Raw genomic sequence first — 19,231 nt, forward strand, 5'->3', positions numbered from 1 at the left:
TGTGGCAACTAAGTGGCCAAATGTCACAGCCAGAGCGACTCTCCCTCGGAACATCTGAGCTGAGCGCCTAACTTCCTGTTTGAATCTTGGCGCCTAATGCCAACATTTAGGGACAATTAGCGCCACGCCTTTTGGCGCCAGGCAGCTAGGAGCCCCAATTAGATTTCTGGAGCATGTGTGTGGGTGCCTGGAATGTGAGTGCCGCCAGGATCGGATCGGAGGAATTCCTCACTGTCGTCAGTGTGTCGCGACCACAACATCCTGCGAAAGGAGCTATATTCTATATGCTATTTAATACATAGCCCAAGCTGATAAGAGTTTCTAAATGACTCATAATGCCACGGCAGTCCTCTATCTGATAAGTGTTTTTTAGCTTGACAGTAATCTCTAATTTGTGTAATTTTGTAATACTTAAAAATGTGTTTCTCTTCCGGTTATATTTAAATCGAAAATAAATACCCGAAGCTATCATTAGGAATAGTACATAGCTGAAAACTGGAACCTAATTACTCACCAAACCATTGAAGTGGTCACTCGTCTCCATTCCTGATTCATTCATAGACCTGATAACTAAGAAATTTCTTCCAAAAAAATTCAAAAAGTGAAAAAGGCATTACATAAAACGGGTAAATGGATAATTATTCTGCTGCTGACGATTAAAAAGTATGTTATTTTATTTTACTTAAATTTTAATCGTAAGCAGCAAATAGATTATGCAACAGCAGCATTTAAAACTTTATTCTAGTACATAATGGAACTTGTTAGTTGAACTTTTTTTTACCGGATAGTGTGTGCATATAGCCTATTATGTGGCTTAAACCTAAGAATTTCCAAAGATTTACTTAACAGATAAATCAGGGACTGGAGTGCAAATTAGAAAGCTGAATATAGCTGAATTTGGACCAAATAGAGGATTGTGGAAAGGACATCTCTGAATTCTCGAATAACTTAAATTCAGGACAGATATGTTCAGTTTTGTACGGTGTACCCATCATGTCAAATCATCCATCCTGCTTGTGACATGCTCTTAGCAAAGACACAAACCAAATGTATGTAGATACATTTGAGTTTACATCTGAAATATAATAGTAACTATTGATGTTAGAATTAAGAAAACTAAAATAGATCAACATTCTAAATACTTATTTATTTATGAATAATCAATTATAATAAACAAATTTTGAAATTTAATTTCAGAAATGAGGAAACTGTCAAAACATACCGACAAATACTTTGTGCAAAGTAAATCAACGCTGGAATTATAGTTTAAAGACTGTAAATTTTATGAATAAATAGATAAAGGAATACAATAACTAAAATTATAAGAATTTAATTTATTTCAAAAACATCGATAAAACATTTTGAAAATAAACTGAATGTAAAATATCGATATAAATATCGATATATTTATTTTTTATTATCAACAACCCTATGTTCATCGTCTTGTCGGGGCTTCTTGTTTATTCGTTTATCTTTTTCCCCTTTTGCGCATGGTTCGCGGTTTGTTGCTCGCTCTGTTAGTCTTGGGATATTTTTTACGCAAAGTAGCGCGCCTGGCGCTTCAATTGAATTGCAACGGAAATTTATTTGAATTGTATTACTACCAATAAGCGAGAGTTCACCTGCTTTTCGAAGGTAATTCAATTGCAAAATTTTTAACCGCGCGCGGAAACAAAAAAAAAAGCGAAAACCAAAAAACCGAAAAGAAGTGAAGTTGACATTGAAGTCGGGGCTACGCGTGTGTGTTGGCATGAACTTTTGTTGGTGTGTGCGAAATTCTTTTGTGCTGGTTCTGTGCAAAAAGTAGTGGATGAAATAATTGCAAAATATGCTAAAAAAGATATATATTTGAAATGTAAATTTGAAGTGCGGAAAAAATCAATAAAGCGTTGTAATTGTCGCCCCATCACTATTCTCGTAGTGTTGTTTTTGTTGTTCTGGCTGCCACAGGAGTTTCCGTCAACAAAACAGCGGGGGAGGTCGGTCGCCTCCCTCTCTCGTCGCGCGCTCTCTCTTTCGGTCACTTCCTGTAACCCCCTTCAACCCTCCAGTGTCCTAGTGTCGCTTATCTTGTTTATTTGTAGCTTAACTATATCGTGTTGGATTCGTATTTACGAGAGATTTCTAATGAAATAAAATTTTTTGTGTTTTCGTTTTCGATTCACACCCCAGGAAGGAGAAGGTGTAAAAAGATAAAAACATACAAACAAAAAATAAAAAACTACAAGACAAGGTAAGTCAAAAAACGTTAAACAAATTAACTGGCCAGCATGGCAACTGTTGTTTCCGATTCGCTTGTTGCACAGGCAGTCTCATTAAAATTAGCACAACACCCAAGCCACCCACCCAACCACCCACACAGAGGCGCTTCATTTGACAAGTTCAATAATCGAAAGTGCCCCTTCGCGGTCTGTATACTAATTGGTCCGTTCGTTGCTCTTCTCAGATTCAGATTCAGAGATTTTTTGATTTATTTCTGGCAGTCTCCTCCTCTGACATGTTACAGCGCCACTTCCTTGTCAGATAATGCAGCTGGCTGCTCGATACCGTTAAACCAGTTTCTGACTCAAAATGTCGATTGTTTTTTCGTTATTGTTGCAATTGCAATTGTTGCTATTTGTATGCTAACATTAATTTGCCTTTTTCGGCCAAATCGCAATTTGCCTGCCTGTCCCGCAGCTCTCAAATTTGTTGCAATTAAAAATTGATTTTCCGTTGGTTTCTATTTCTGCAACACAATGAAAAAGCAATTTTCCGTATCTCTATACCTCCTAAACAACAACAAAAAAAACTCTGTCAAGGCATTATATCTGATTGTTGTTGTTGTTGCCATTCGCTTGCCACACGTTTTGCGGCAGGCCATTGTCGTTGTTGCTGTTGTTGCCAGTATGTTGCAATGCTGGGCATGCCTAATTTTCGGGTTAACAAAAGTTAAGTGCTCAGGCTCTTTAAGCTTTGCCTTTTGTTAACGAAACCGTTTTTCTTCCCTTCCTCTTTCGTTGCTTGTATCTATGTATCTATGTATCTTCAAGATATGCGTGTATGTATGTATCTTTGTTATAAGCGCCAACATCAACAATTGACAACCTGGGCCAACAATAGCATTTTCCCCGAAAAAAATCAGTCTAAAAATGTTTCGTAGCGTGTCCGATTGCCATCAATTGGAGTGGCGCTTGGCAACAAAAACAAATGCAACAAATCCACGTGTATATTGTTGCATTATGATTGCCACTGCGACGGTGTTGAATCAAGGGTAAAATCAATTTGCAATTATTTCCGCTCAGGCAGTCTCTTTTTCTCTAGTTTACACAGACTAAGCTACAAAATATAAATAGAATAAATAAATAACGCAAATAAAATAAAGTAAAATAAATTAAAAACAAAAAAATGTACTTCCCATACCGGGAATCGAACCCGGGCCTTCTGGGTGAAAGCCAGATATCCTAGCCACTAGACCATATGGGATATTGGCAACTCAGAAGCAAAGCAGCATTTTGTTAGCAATTGCCTGTGTTTCGGTTCTCAAATACAATTCTTTTGTTTTTAATTTATATTTAAACATCAGATAGACCAATTTTCATAAAAATAATATAATTATGCAATTAAAATATAAAAAAAATAAAAAACAAAAAGTAAAAACAAAGTTAACAAAAAAAGTTTCCCATACCGGGAATCGAACCCGGGCCTTCCGGGTGAGAGCCGGATATCCTAACCACTAGACAATATGGGACTTGAAGACCCATGCGGTTAAACTGTCTACTTGTAGTTGTTCTCCCCAACGAAGGCACCTTTGAATACCTTTGCGTTTTAATGTTTGGAAAAATGTATTTTAAAATGCATTTATTATATTCTGTTGCCTTGTTGGCCCCCACTAATGTTATGTAACTGGAGTGGGGCAGAACATATCCCATATGGTCTAGTGGCTAGGATATCTGGCTTTCACCCAGAAGGCCCGGGTTCGATTCCCGGTATGGGAAGCTCTCTTTTTTGTCCTTCTAATTTAATTATTTTGTTTATCAAGCCCAATTAATCTCAATATTCCCCGAAAATCAGACAACTACTTTTATTTGATCCCACTTAAAAAACCAATAATGGCTCAAGTAGTGCTTTAATGAGTCTCAGCTGAGTATAATCACTAACCATACAACATATAGACTTCTCATTTCATACAACGAAAATGGACGCAAAAATTTCTTGCGACAGGCCCCCGGAGGCCCCAGAGAGAATCTTACTCTCATTCTTACGCTCATTTTTACGCTCATAATCTCATTTAACTTTTTTGGTTGTTCAGTCGCAGAGAGGCGCATCATCAAGAAGGTTCTTCTGCGGTTAAACCGATCTTTATATGTATGCGTGCTCACACATTCACACACACGGTTTCATGTGTGCGTTGGATTTCGTTTTGAAACCAGCTAAAATTTTTGATTTTTGTAACTTTACAGGCATGCTACCCTAAGAAAATTGGGATAAACATTATACGCTAATGATGAAAAAAATATGTTTTACATATTAATATTTCAACCTATATTTTATATTTGTTATGGAATGCGATTAAGTGGTAGCTGTAAAATGTTTTTCACATATATATATGCATATGTCAACGAATGCATTAAAATTTATATATTAAGGTAGAAACAGGGTATATTTCAGTCGATTGCTTTTAAGTTGTTGTAGTTCTGCCAGCGGATGGTGTTCCATACCCTTCTGATAGATGATTTTTGTGGAGTGAGAATAAACAAAAACAGCTGATTTTTTGTTTCCGTGGGCATCAGTAGGGTATGCAAGAACCATGAAAATAACAACAGTGAAATTTGGGTTTTAAATAAAAGCGACTGAAAGATACCCTGTTTCTATCTAAGTACAATGATTTTGAATTGTTCGTAAATATATAAATACGTAATTTCGTAAATATATATGTGAAGCATTTTACTGCTGCCATCTAATCGTATTCCTAAATATGTATAAAAAGTATGATATATAAAAATATATAATATAAAATATAATAAAATTTTTTCACAGGTATATTATAACGATAACTCCCATTTTCTTAGGGTAGCATGCCTGTAAAGTTACAAAAATCAAAAATTTTAGCTGGTTTCAAAACGAAATCCAACGCACACATGAAACCGTGTGTGTGAATGTGTGAGCACGCATACATATAAAGATCGGTTTAACCGCAGAAGAACCTTCTTGATGATGCGCCTCTCTGCGACTGAACAACCAAAAAAGTTAAATGAGATTATGAGCGTAAAAATGAGCGTAAGAATGAGAGTAAGATTCTCTCTGGGGCCTCCGGGGGCCTGTCGCAAGAAATTTTTGCGTCCATTTTCGTTGTATGAAATGAGAAGTCTATATGTTGTATGGTTAGTGGTATAATCCGGCTCAGTGAACTTCCACTGGTGCTCAGGCCTCTTGTGCCTCCATCATTTGCAGCTGCAACTCAATTTCCCGAGACCGAGACTCGTTGGAAAAACGAAAACGGCTAATTCATCAAAAGTGTGGCAAAGCCGAGAGCTAAAAACAGTGGGCTATTGTTGTTGCTCAACACGCCCACTTTTCGCTGGTGTCCGCCCCATTTGCCCCATGCTGCTAGCTCATAGCTGCTAGCTGCTTGATGCTTGCCACTTTCCAAGTCAATTGAAAAACTCGTGTTGCTTTTTATATGCCATCACCATCCGGAGTAAGCCCGACTGACTGGCTGCCTGGCTGTGAGCTTATAGATATTGTATCCAGACATTAGAAGCGCGTGTGAGAAGAAGCGTGTATAAAAAAGGCAAAGCGAACAAATTACCATTTTTTATAGTTTCAAAATGTTTGTTTTTTTTTCATCTTTTTTTTTTTCTCTTAAAGAAAGCCAAGCCCCGACAATCGATGGCGCAGAGCTTGTGGTAGAAACAACAAGAAAGACGGCAACGTTTTTTTTTTCGTTTCTGTTAAACGTTGAAGAAACGCCAACGCTGCCAGAGCTTTGTTTTTATTGTTAAACCAGTTGATCAGTTGAGCGACAGAAAGAGCAACAACGAGAACTAAAGACGCCAGCTGCTGCCTCGCTATATATCCAAGCTATATATATAAGTATTTCTCTCCAGATCTCCCTCCCGGCTGGCCTGATACGCTGGCTGCATATTAAGAGCCCCTCGCTGCGCGCCTGCGTCCAACGACACCACATTGTTTGTGAGCTCTGTGAGCTGTCTAAGCTCTGTTTGTTTTGTTTTCAGTTGCCGGGCTAGGCAGGTAAGCAGGTAGCCAAGATTCTTCGATTGGGGATACAGATGTGCAGCAGAGGCATGGGCTTAATTGAATTGTTAGATGCCCCAATCCTTCAGACTTCAGCACTTGAATCTATGAATCCTGTAAGCCAATCTATGCAAAGAAAGTTCAATAAACTGAAAAAATCGTATATCTTTCTGGGGGTACTTAACACCATTGAACTCCATTATAGTTCCTGAACTTTTAAGTGTGCTTTGTAGTCTATAGACACCCCAGGGCCTCGGGGCAATTAGCATGCAAACATTTTCCAACTATCTAACCATTAGAAAGACTCACGCACTCCGAATTTCTTTGTCGCCGACTTGACCTGGAGTTGCCGACTATTTCAAATGGAGGTGCAGTCGCACCTGACAGCCGACAGCCTGACTAAAAAACAATAAAACACAAAGGCAATGGAGTTGGCTAACGATGCCAACCGTCCAAAATCGCAGTCGTAGCTTGTAGTTTCACTCGCCCGGCCATTTAGCATGACAATCAGAGACAACACAGAGTGGATGGGACACTAATACGCGCGGGTCATGCATGGCCTGCAGTCGGCCGGCGTACACACCTCTTTGTTTGCTGCAAAATACTGAAACCAAAACCGTTTTCACTCTTCATTTTCATGTTCGTGAAAATCCGCAAAAAAACGCCAACCGACGACACGCCCAGGCCGAAAAGGGCCCCCAAAGGCCATTGACACACATTTTGCGGCGTGCTTTGCGTGCTGGCTTGCTTCCCAATCTCAATCCCAATCCCAATCCAATGCCGAGGCCAAAGATATTGGGGTTTCTGGTCAAGACACGACTCATGTAGACACTATAATATCGTGGAACGGAACATAAAGAAAGTGTTCGGAAAGTGATACGATGCTGCAGACGCATGTCCAATAAATAAATTGAAATACTTACGCTCCTTAAAGAAATAAAAAAGGAAACTGAGAAGAGAACCGGTCTGTAAAAGTTTTATTCCCAAAGAGTCTGTCTGTCTGGCCTGCATCCCTATAATCGCTTCGTTTGTCTCGGCTGAGCCGCAGGCTGGAGAGACTGGAGTTGCAATGTTGCAGTTGCAGCTGTGACCCACTCCCAGTTGTCCATTTAAAGCGGCCAGACGGGGCGATGTATCTGCGCACATTTATCGCCAAACAGCCAGCAGACATTCAAAGCTCTTGTGGCGGTGGTTCGCGGGTCTAATGCCAAAAAAAAATCAGAAATGAAAATTTCACCTCCGGTCACACGCTTGAGGAGTCACCAGCACACTCCGGTGAAATGAATAGCGCCACCAGCCATTGTGTGCAGGCCCTGTTTAATTAACAAACTGAGCCTATGGCCTATGGGTCTATGAAATTGATTGGAACAGCGAAAATGGAGCGAATGAAAGCGGTTGGATCATTAATCATTTAAGGTCTTCAAGGCCTAAAGGACTTTAATCAAAGATTAAGGCTTGAGAAACTAAGATAGCCTTTGAGTTTAGACTCTAGAGAGTGAAAGTTAATTGCGAGGAATCTGAAACCTCTTTACTAATCGAGGCAAATCTCGATTTCATTACCTTTTTAGGCCTAATTTGATCTTATAGCGCTCCAATTCCTAGACTCTGAGGCATTTTGCGGCTAATGATTTTTCATTTATTACCAAAACAGGTATCTGGCCATTGGATTGGCAGATGGATTTTTCTCCGAGTTTTTCAAGCTCATGCCGAGATGAAGATAGTCGGCCCATGAAGATAAATGATTAAAAGTCCGGATGCACTTGAAGCGCACATAAAAATTGTTGCTTGTCAGCGTCATTGAGTCTGCGACTTCTCTTTGGTGTCTGATGCACAGAAAGAAATATATCTCAACTCTTTATTAAGTTCAAGTATTAGTTATATCTCTTCTGGCCTGTTGAATCAATCATTGCGTCTGTCTAGACTTCAGTTTCGGCCTCATCTTCAGCTCCAAGCCTGGCCATTTAAATGAAATGGTAACCGGTTACCGGTTAGCCTTGTTTGCGGTTAGTCTAATGAGCAGCACTTGTTGTCCGTTCAAGAGTCTTGGAGAGATTGCATCCACCAAGCCAATCCACTAACCAGACGCATAATCATATCCCCTGTCCATCTTCGGTAAGTGCTTTCTCTCTTTTTGGGGGTTTTTGTGGGAAAGCCTAGACCCTAGCTCAGCCTAGGGCCCAGTCCATAACGAGCTTGATCGCTTACACGTGTTTCGGGTTCAATAAAACATAAATAATTGGGTTAAATGTGATCGGTCGTTAAGCAGAGTCCCTGGCATAATGAACTTGTTTGGAGATTTATTAAATAGATTTATCAACAGACACCTCTTGGCTTAGTTTTATGCACAAACCGGGGCTCTGCCGCTCAGACTTTGTGCCAAAAATTAGCCAACAAACCGAAAGTGATGTCATTTGGCTTGAATAGTTCTTCGCAAGCTACGTTTTAATGTCTTCCCTTGAGACTCTAGTGATTCTACTGACTGCCTGGCATTGCAACCCGATGATTATGACAGTCATACGTCCAGTGGTCTTGGCTCATTAGCAGCCTCGCTTTCCGATCTCCAGTAAATGGTGCCTTAGCACGACACTGTACTTGTACTTGGATTAGTCGGATCGGATCAGTCAGGGCGATAATTAAATACCGAAGCGTGTTACGCATCAAATAGATGCTTGAATTGGAATACAAATCGAATTCGAATTCGATTCAATTTCCAAGTAAAGCGAAGCTGAAGAGCGAAGGTCTTCAATGGGGCGCAGCAGCTTTAGACTCTATGCTCGCTATGTATCTGTATCTATTTCCATTAATTAGCGGCGGATCGCAGAGGCTTTTGTCTGAAAACATGAGATATCATAATATTTTATAAGATTGTATTGCATTGCTTTCTTGGCAACATCTTCCTTGTTGATTGAATTTGTCAGGAGAGTGAGTCATGTTCGGGCATTGTCCGCTTCTGGAGGAGAAAAGTCAAGGTACCAATCACCCAACAATCGATCGAAAATGCCATTTAAATTGCTTTGAAGGCGCCTTCAACACTGCGGATTATATAAAATTACCTTTCTGTGTGACAAGCAATTACTTCTCAATTACAAACTTACTGTCTTGGCTCTCTCGTTACTTTTTACGATTATTGCACTCAATTAAATTAAATTGCTTTGGAAATTGGGCTCGTTTTAGGCCGCTGTCTGCCGTCCGCCGTCCAAGGCGCCGTCTCCCAACTTTCATTTTGCCCCATCACTTTAATTCCCAACTATTTATAATAATTACTAAAGCAAATAAACCCACACAAACCGAGGCAGTAACTTCAAGAAATAGTTCGCTTTATTTCCTTTTTTTTGTCATTTTGAGACCAAAGCGTGAGCGTCGAAGATTGCTGCTGGCCCAGGGGCTTACCGACTGGCACCCGGAGACACAGTCTCCTCCACTGACCAAGTGGCCATAAACAATAAACTATAAACCATGAGACCCCAGACCAGAGACCCAGAGAAGACGCTGGGTCTGCCGCGACGCTGCTTTCTGACCCCAAAATGGGGGTATACTATATGTTAAGTGGGTAGAGATTTTTTCCAGGCCCTTAGAAGAGAGATGGGGGCTTACAAGAGTCAACTTTAACTTATAACTTGAAATAAAGTCACAATAATTACTCCTCTAGAGACCCTATCTTACTTTCCTTTCATCTAGTTTTGCGGTTTATCTAATTGAGAACTAGCTTAACCCCTACTTGCCACTAGCCACTTGCTTCTTGCTACTTGCTACATTGCTCTGCATCCTGGACTCTAAACCAGCGATCAATTACTCTGCCCTTTAACTCTAACTGCGTTGATGGCCACCAGATTGGGGGTTTCAGTGGCTCTTTCCTACTTTCGCTAATAAAATTGTGTTTAGTATCTGGCGGATTTATGGAGTTGGCACAAGATGAACAAGACAGCCTCTGACTGACTGAGTAAGTCTTTTTTTTTAGTTTCCCGAGAGGCCAAGAGACTAACAGGCTAACAACATGTTTCCGCCTGGATCGGCCGAAAGAAAAATAGCCTCAGGTGGCTGGCTAGTGACTGCGGTCATTGCGGTCGACAGCGTGCAACATGCACCATGCAACGTGCAACGAGCAACGTTTTCAGTTTAATAACTTCATTGTCAATGCAACATACGGTGGCAGTTGCACATACACACAAAAGCGTGCAGCGGGGCTTGACTTCTCCAGTAGCTTCCATTGTCCAACAGAAAATAATCTAGAAACTTAATTCAAGACGCTCCAAGTCTCTAAAAAAGATTACTTGAATTGAAAGTTATCTTAAAACTGATTTATTGTTTAAACTTAATGGTTATTGCTTTAATCAGACAAGGAAATAAAGACCATTAGAGGCAATAGAGTCTTCAAAATATCTGATCTCTCTTATGAAACTCTGGCAGCACACTTTTCTTTCCGTGTAGCCACCGCACAGAAGTCAAAGGATGAAAAGTGGAGATGGCTATCATCTGCGGCTTGAATTTATGCATCTAGATACTAGATTCCAGAGGCAAGAAACTGAATTTCTTTTTTTTTTTTTAGTTTCTTATAATGGTTACGATGATTCCACAAATCAAGAGTTGTATGGTACATTGAGATCATCACCGGCTGGCTGTCTGCTCAGATCTCAGATCTCGGTCTACAGGTTTATTTTGTCGATCGGTGGTGGGTAGTCTTTATGTGACTGAGCCCCCTCGTCGTCGTCTTGCTGTATTAAACCCGACTTGCCTTATTTAGTTTTAGGTGTTTTATGACTGCATGACTCGGACACGAGCGTTTCTTACACCCGCACATCCAAATCGGGTTCAGATAGAGGAAGATTACAGATATGGTTTGCTTCTAACAGTCTGTTAGTCAGTTAGTCTCTAGTCCTGACCCGACCCTTTTTTTCGCTAATTATCATTCATTGTTTTGTGACCTTTCAGTTACAATCAGTCCCTCCATAAATTAGAAAAATACTTCATAGACGAACTGACAAACACAACCGCAGAAGCCGACCGACCCACCCATCCAAAAGGCCACAAAAATTACACAGATAATTTCGACATTTACATTGAAATGATTGGTTTTTTTTTTGTGAACTTTTTGTTTATGTTATGTGAGATCTAGAAACCCCTTTGATTAGACACAGAGGGCAAGCCCCCTACGGATATATCCGATCGGCCTGATGATATTACAACAGTTCCGAGAGAGTCTATGAAAAGCTGGCTAGCCCGCCCCGCCAGCTGCGAATGAATCAGCAAATGCGGTCTGGGGTCGTTCGTACAACTTGCAACAGTTTTTCATATTGTTTGTGTGGTTTGGGGGCTTGGAACCGAGGCATACCCATACCCATACCCCTACCCATAGACATAGACATAGAGCCGTGTATAAATAGATCGATTCCCACGCCCACGTGTCTATTTGTAGGTCTTGTGTGGCTTTTCTCGGCCTAAGTCGGTTGCTTCACATGGCATTGCATTGTTGATTCCCATTTTCCCTCTCTTTGATTGTGCAATTTGGCGAGTTTCCTTTCTTTTAGACATTTTCTTTTTGGCTTTTACTTCCCTGCCATGCCATGCCATGCCCTCCCCTCCTTAATCTGTATTATTTTCCTCAAAATAATTACTGACCACTTAGTGGTGTTCCAATTTCTTGCAATTTTCTTGCAATTTTGCTTATTTTTATTGCTTTCTTGCTTTCTGTTCAGTTTGGTTTGGTATTAATATTTTGTGAACCGCTTCCGCAATATATGTACTTATTATGACCAATTCACTCTTCCCGCCCAACTAAAAATAAATTCCCACACATTCAAAAATCACTCCAAGTGTTGGTGCTTCTGCTATATTGTTTAAGACAAAAAAAAAAAAAAAAGTACAAATTATAAACATTTCGAAAAATTTCGCCCATCATTTCACTTCCCCCCCAAGAAGGCTTATACCCACCTGCTGTTGTAGACGCACAGTGGGGCAAGATATAGGGATTAAGTGTTAGAATTAAAGATAATATATAGAATCAGACTAGACATTAGTCTGGCAACCACTGTCGGCGGCGTCAACGACTCGTGTGAGAGTTCTAAAATTAAATATTTAAATTTGTTGACTTTACATTCGGCTACGCTCCGCCGCCTCTATAATGTTATATTTTTTTTCGACTATTAAAGCCATCTTTATTTAAATGATTCTTCGATGTTCGATCTGCGATCAGCATTGGGGATGAGTCGGTGGGAGACTCCAAATTGGAGGAGAAACTAGTTGATGAATCAACAATGTGGACGGGGAAAAGGGGACTTAACCGCCAGAAATAACCGAATCATCATTTCGTTTATGGGTAGCGGGAGCTGATAACAGCGGACCCTCTCGTTCTGGCAAAGATAAATGATAGCGTAGATAAGAGAGAGGTTGCCAGAATCAGCGTAACAACTTCCGGTGGAGTACGCGCAAAAATAACAAAGGAAGAGAGAGCACTTGGCGCCCGCTCTCTCTCTCTCCGCTCTCTGGCTCCACACCACGCGTATGGCAATGCCGTCAGCTGGGCAGCTACAACTCTCTCTTACTCTCTCTCTCTCTCTCTGGCGATCTGGAACAGTGGGTTACAACGAAATTAAAATGCCCTTAAAACCTGTAATTAATCTAATTATTTCACTTCATTAGTTTAAATAAATTTAGCCCTTGAATTCATTAAATTAGAGAGACAAATCTCTGTTTAAGATTTATTAAAAAAGCTAATTATAGACTCTCCCCGACCCGTAGATACATTTGTATCTTGTACCCATAGTGCAGTGGGAGTATCTCGTTTTGGCGTTCATTCGATTCTGAACGGTTAGCTGCCGCGTACGTGAGCGCGGTTGAAAAAGTTTTTATTTTTATTTTTCATTTAATTTCTTGGCGAGCTTTTCCGTATTTATTGTTTTTATAATGTTCAGTTGCGACTTTGAAGACAAGCTCAACGATAGGTTTAAGACAAGATTGCCGATTGCTGGTTAAAACAACAACAATAACAACAACGAAAAAGTAAATAAAAACAAAAGTGCTAGTGCATCCATGAGATACTCTGCTCTGCTGCTCTCTTTTTTTTTGCTCAGATTGCGTGACTTTCCACCAATCTCCAATATAAATGCGCAACGTTTTCTTATCGCACGTATCTGTATCTTTGTATCTGAGTGTGTGTGTGTTTGTGGCTAGATTGCAGTCAGAAGTAGGTTATGGGCAGAACAGTCACAAAAAGCCAACTTCATCTTGCACCTCCCAATAGTAAAGGCCAAATAACACGCAACCAACTGTTGCTGCCTCTTCGATGAGGAAGCCAGGTGGGGCAGGTGCAGGTGCCATTACCCATTTCGATGTTCTCCGGCTTGTTGTTTGCTTTATTTTTTATCGCTTGCGGTGGTTAGTGTCACAATTCGGTTTTAATTGAAGCGACAACCGATTGAAAAGTGTGAAGAAAATCTTGCTGATGTAATTTGCATAAAAAAAACAACAACAACTCCTGCAACCGCATACATAATTTTTTTGTGCAACTTCAGGTTTAGAGCTTCCCTCGTGTAGGTAGTACTACGATATGTTGTTGTTATTATTACTAAACTTGTACACTTGTTGTTTAGAGTCTCTCAAGTTTGTGATTAAAGCTGCTTGAATCCAATTCGAGTAAAATAAATAAATAAATACTGGGAAATAAATAAATATGGGTGGTGTTTACACTTCCAGTGCCTGAAATATTAGGTATTTTTCAGTGAATCAGATACAAGATACTGTGCAACAAGTAAACATTTAAGTGACATTGTAGCCTTATCAGTAGTGACCTTCAGTAATGAGTCCATTCTCCAAAGAATCTGTAATGGAAGTTTCTAAATCCCAGGCTGATTCATCTCTGATGAAATTACTTCGTTGATCTTTCCAAACCAGTTTGTTGTGGATTTCTTCCTTAATTTTGCATCAAATATAAGGCTTCTGGAAAGGCTATGACATTTCTGTCTTTGAGGGCATCTGTGAGTTGGATTCTGTTTGATTTTGAATTAAAAAAGAACCATCGAACAGCGGCCAAATGCCTTAAATGCCACAGAGACGCCCACGGAATAGAGGTGACGAGTGACTGCCGCGAGATTATGGTCTCCAAAGATAACTATAGCTAGCTGGCTAGTGAGTGCTTGACTTCTAGCGGTTGGCAGTGAAATTCAAGCCACAGTGAACAGGTCGGCATCCTGGTTACCTGGTCATCCACCCACCCACCCCCCTTTGCTGTTAAACGCCACTGACGTGTGTGTGTCATGCGGATGGCTGGCCAGCCGGCAGAGACGTCAGCAGCAGCGTCGTCGTCATTTGCTGCTTTTAGACAATACTACAAGTTCCTACACCTACGACCTAGAATTTGCCGAATATGTCAACAGGTATATAGGCAGGAGGCAGGCAGAGCTACAGCGAATAAACTACTCACACAAAGATACATCCGGCTATATCTCAGCTTAATATACATAGCTATCTACAAGATACATTCTATATAGTTATATATAAACAGCAACATGTTGGTATAAAGGGGAGATTCATTTAAATTTATGTTATTTGTTCTTTCTCCTCGAAATTCGTTTTCAATCCACACACAACAGCCACTCACACTTGTATCTATAATCTGTTGTGGGATTTAGATACTTTTTCTGCAACACAGGAAGACATCTATCGAAATGGAAAGTAATATTTTGAATTAAATTTCAAATAGCCGTGGAATTCGCGCCCTTTGGACGCGCACCTGTTGCAAGGCCGCCATCCCTGTCGCTCCTGTTTGCAGCATGCGCACTGGGCCACTCTCGGCCTGAAGAGGCAAAATGGCTCATGGCCAACACGTTGGTTCCATGGTGTAATGGTTAGCACTCTGGACTCTGAATCCAGCGATCCGAGTTCAAATCTCGGTGGAACCTGACTCCCATCCAATATTTTGCACGAATTTGTATTAAAAACATTCATTAAAAAACAAACTATTATAATTAGTTATTTAATTTTGATATTTTTCACGCGTGTCTTGTATTAATGGACAAATTTATTTGACATCTACGCACACGCACCGGATCGAAAGCCATAAATTAGATCACAAAAAATGCTACAAAAAATATGTAAGACATGAGCTATGAATGTGGCCGAGTGATTGGGGAGCTCAACTATGCCCCAAAGAACCTCAAAACACACAGCCCACATCCACAACACCACTTCTATGCCAAAGTTGGTCAGTCGAACAACAAGTTTTGAAGTTTTTGGCTTCACTTTGAGATTGGCCGCGAGTGCCAGAGCGCCAGACTGCCACTGACAGTATCAGTGTATGTAAATTGTCGTGTCACTTGCCCGGAGGGCTAATTTGTACAAAGCACTGAGGCACTTTCCTCTTTGCCACATGTGGCAACAACAATTGCCAGCTTACATTGCTTGATAAAAACAAATACTCGGGGCATGAAATCAAGCCAAATTGTGTCAAGGGGCTGCCTGGCAACAATACAAATTAAATAAAATTAGCGACTATTTTGCACGAAAATGGTGGGAGATTGTCAGTGGGGCGGTGGTGGTGCTTTAGCAAACGCTTGAGTAACTTTGCCCCAAAAGTTGATGGACGGGTGACTGGCTGGCTGGCTGGCTGGCTGAGCGCCCTACACATGCGCCTTGTTTTCGCCCCCTCTTGATATGGTAGTGGCCCCCCGTCTCTGTCTTTTCGCAGGTTGCGTGTGTGGGCGATGGCATAATGAGGTTTTCGAACGACATTGAACTCGAAAAGTGTCGGCAGGCAGCCCATACAAACTGAAACCGAACCAAGCTGTCTTTGACTTTGCCTTACTGCTCTACGAGTGTGTATGACTTTTGTTTGTTTATATTTTCTATTTGGGCTTTGCTTTATCTGCAATACTATCCAAAACAAAAAAAAAAACAATCCAGATATTGAGTTCTGCCGAATGCTGTAAATAATCTCTCCAGCCCTTTGCTAATGAAACACTCTGTTTATTTATTATTCTTACAGACGCCCCAAGAGGAACCGACCGACAGCCCATCATCATCGCATTGGATTGCATTTTGTGCTGGACCGGCAAGCAACTGAAACAATAATCCCGAAAATCACAGAGATTACAGACTAGCCACCGCACACACATCTGCAAAATGGTGGACTATTACAAAGTTTTGGATGTGCCGCGCACAGCCACCGACAGTGAAGTGAAGAAAGCGTAAGTTTGTCCTATAATTTATCATAATAATTATAAATTAATTTATTTAACATCTATTCCGACAGCTATCGTAAACTGGCATTGAAGTGGCATCCAGACAAAAATCCCGACAACCAAGATGAGGCCAACAAACGCTTCCGCGAACTATCCGAAGCCTACGAAGTGCTGTCAGATGGTAAGTGCTAGTACCTCCTGTAACATCTTCATTCCATCCTAAAAAAGGAGACAACTTCGGGGGTTAAGTGGAGGAATCAATGTTAAACATAACATATTGTGTACTTAGCACGTAAGCGCAGGATCTACGATTCCCGGGCCACGCTCCACAAGTCCTCCGCCAGCAGCAGCAGCAACAGCAGCTCCTACTCCCGCTACCGCAGCGGTGGAACCTCCTCCGGCTATGGTCGCGACTACGATTACGACTACTATCCGGGCTCTGGATATGGGTCTGGAGCGGGACGGCGGTCCGGTAACCGCTACCAAGCCTTCACCTTCCGTAACCTGTTCGAGGGCACACCGTTTCACAAAGTCTTCGGTAAAGCCAGAAGCTGACGCGTTGCATTGTTTTGGTTACTTTGTTCTTGCTGACTGACCCCTAAGGCGCACGACGTTCTTGTTCTATTATTTGTGTCTGCAACTAAACGCCGTTTTATTTGAAACCTAATCCCAGCAGCTGTTCCTTTACTAACTGATATGATAGTGATTTGTTTCCGTGCTAATCGAAGGCTATCTGTTCTAATCCACAGAGAAGAAACGTCGTATCTACGATGAGTACGGCAAGGATGGCTTGGGAGACCGTGGTCAGAGCCGCTCGCACACCCGCCACCACTACAACACTCACGACTTGGATGACTTCGATATAATGGGTGGCTTTCCGTTCGTCTTCCGACCACCCGAGGAAGTGTTTCGTGAGTTCTTTGGCGTGAACTCGCCTTTTGCCGATTTCTTCAGAGGTAAGTTGATTGCTTTACTCTTTTATCGAGAAAACCATTAATTAGTTTGGAATTTTAGATGCCAATGGATACTCGAACGGCAGCACGAGTGGATCAAGCAGCAGTCGACGCCATGGCGGCACCAGTGGCGGCATAGGAGCATCCCGCCACCATCATCACCACCAGCACAAAGTGGCCAATCCGTTTGGAGCACCCATGCTCAACTACTCGATGATGGACTTCTTTATGCCCACCAGCGGCTTCACCTCCTTCTCGTCCATGACCAGCAGCAATGGCAGCAGTGGAGTCACTCACATTTCCGGAGGACCCAGTGCAGGCGTTAAGCGCACCTCCACCTCAACGGTGTTTGTCAATGGCAAGAAATTGATGACCAAACGGTAGGTTTTATTTATTTTTCAACAAAAAATAAGCACAATTTCTAATATTATTTGTATTCTCCTCATGTAGGGTCGTCGAAAATGGCAAGGAAACTGTCTTTTCATACGAAAATGATGTCCTTAAATCAAAGACTGTGAACGGAGTTTCCCAAAAGCTCTCTTCAATAGCTAATTAATCAAGAAACACTTATGCATAATATCAATATGAGTAACAGCAGCGGTGCATCGGCCACTGCAACAGTAACATCAACAACAAAAACAAAAAAAAACCAACAAAGAAAAGTCATAAATGTAAAGCAAAACATTAACAAAACCAATAGGAACTCGGATTTCTTAAAGAATGCTTCGATAAATGATACGTTAAACCCCATTGTTCTACATTAGAATCTAGTTACTTTTAATGGAAAGAGCAGTAGCAGTAGCAGCAGCAGCATCAGCATCAGAAGCGGTATCCAGGAGGAGAGTAGCATTAATGGAGCAGCAGTAGCAGCAGAAACCAACAAATAATGGACCAAGAAAAAGCTTAGAAACAACATCCAGAGCAAGCGTATAGAGCGGCACAATCATCATCAGGAGCAGCAGCAGGGATCGAAAAAAATACACATTAAATTAATTCAAAATTCCTTGTTAATTATTTTTATGCGATTTTATTCGAAAACCTTCAACAAAACGATCGAAATTTTGTTTGTGGATTGTTTCGAACAAAGCGCCTAAAAATAATTTAAAGCGTCGATAGTTGCGGTGAAATTAAGCCAGAATAAAGCCAGCGTTAACCGCAACCGCAGAAACATCCGAATGCACCAGAAATTCCAAAGCCACTAAAGAAATCTATCCAATAAGGATTAGGGCATTGGGGCATGGGGGCATGGCATGGCCGCATGGTCGTTGGGAGCCAAACTTCTTGAGCTGTTCATAGCCTGTGTTTGAGTAAATGTCCTTGGGGGAGTGAATATGTATTTTTCATTGTATGTATGTAGTTATCTATCTACCATTAGTCACTTAAGTTGCCACAATACTTACTAGGAGAGCGATTAAATTTAAAAATTTTGGAATCATGCAAGTAAGAGAATTGAAAACGGCCTGATTGCCAGTTGCTTGAAATGTAAAAACTATCAAATAAAAATAAAAATCCATACAACATACTACATAATTCAAAACGATGACATTTAATGTTTATAAATATTTGATAACCTAAACTTTTAATAATTTTAATGCCGTATCTAGCATATAGTCGTTTTTTAAATGCTTAAGACTATTCTCACATAACCTGCAGCCGAATCGGAGAAGAAACATAAACAAATTATCTAACATAATCGCCCATAATTTAATACCTTGTTTTAGTAGCGCCTGCGTAATGAAAATAAAAGAAAAACAAAAACAAGAAAAATATGAATATAAAATCAATGCAAAAAAATTACAGTCCTGTGTTTTTATGAACTATTTGGCTTACGGCGGAAGCTATATCTTTTCCAATCCCCACCCGATCCTT

General features: G+C 40.8%; 1 protein-coding gene and 4 non-coding genes across 10 annotated transcripts; 3 read left to right on the forward strand and 2 right to left on the reverse strand.

The window, feature by feature from the left end:
- The first annotated feature begins 1,460 nt into the window (after positions 1-1,460).
- On the forward strand, positions 1,461-18,538 carry LOC6495608 (dnaJ homolog subfamily B member 6). Of its 6 annotated transcripts, XM_014907887.3 has the most exons (8): positions 1,461-1,635; positions 2,173-2,233; positions 16,214-16,415; positions 16,481-16,590; positions 16,699-16,947; positions 17,159-17,365; positions 17,424-17,742; positions 17,813-18,538. In XM_014907887.3, the coding sequence occupies exons 3-8, from the start codon at positions 16,351-16,353 to the stop codon at positions 17,916-17,918; spliced, it is 1,056 nt and encodes a 351-aa protein (XP_014763373.1). In that variant the 5' UTR covers positions 1,461-1,635; positions 2,173-2,233; positions 16,214-16,350; the 3' UTR covers positions 17,919-18,538. The 6 variants fall into 6 exon arrangements, with proteins under 6 accessions (XP_014763373.1, XP_014763377.1, XP_014763374.1 ...); XM_014907891.3 differs by lacking the exon at positions 16,699-16,947 and having other exon boundaries at positions 1,468-1,635; XM_014907888.3 differs by lacking the exons at positions 1,461-1,635; positions 2,173-2,233 and adding an exon at positions 13,036-13,233.
- On the reverse strand, positions 3,394-3,465 carry Trnae-uuc. Its single transcript has one exon. It is a non-coding gene; the product is annotated as a tRNA-Glu (tRNA).
- Positions 3,659-3,730, reverse strand: Trnae-cuc. Its single transcript has one exon. It is a non-coding gene; the product is annotated as a tRNA-Glu (tRNA).
- On the forward strand, positions 3,906-3,977 carry Trnae-uuc. Its single transcript has one exon. It is a non-coding gene; the product is annotated as a tRNA-Glu (tRNA).
- Trnaq-cug lies at positions 15,060-15,131 on the forward strand. The gene has a single exon. It is a non-coding gene; the product is annotated as a tRNA-Gln (tRNA).
- Positions 18,539-19,231: the final 693 nt, after the last annotated feature.

Source organism: Drosophila ananassae, chromosome 3L, assembly GCF_017639315.1.
Source record: "Drosophila ananassae strain 14024-0371.13 chromosome 3L, ASM1763931v2, whole genome shotgun sequence".
Taxonomy (NCBI): Eukaryota; Metazoa; Arthropoda; class Insecta; order Diptera; family Drosophilidae; genus Drosophila; species Drosophila ananassae.

Coding starts and splice junctions, on each gene's coding strand:
- LOC6495608 (XM_014907887.3), top strand. CDS start 16,351: ATGGTGGACTATTACAAAGTTTTGGATGTGCCGCGCACAGCCACCGAC. Junction 16,948..17,158: donor ACCGTTTCACAAAGTCTTCG/GTAAAGCCAGAA, acceptor TCTAATCCACAG/AGAAGAAACGTCGTATCTAC. Junction 17,743..17,812: donor AAGAAATTGATGACCAAACG/GTAGGTTTTATT, acceptor CTCCTCATGTAG/GGTCGTCGAAAATGGCAAGG.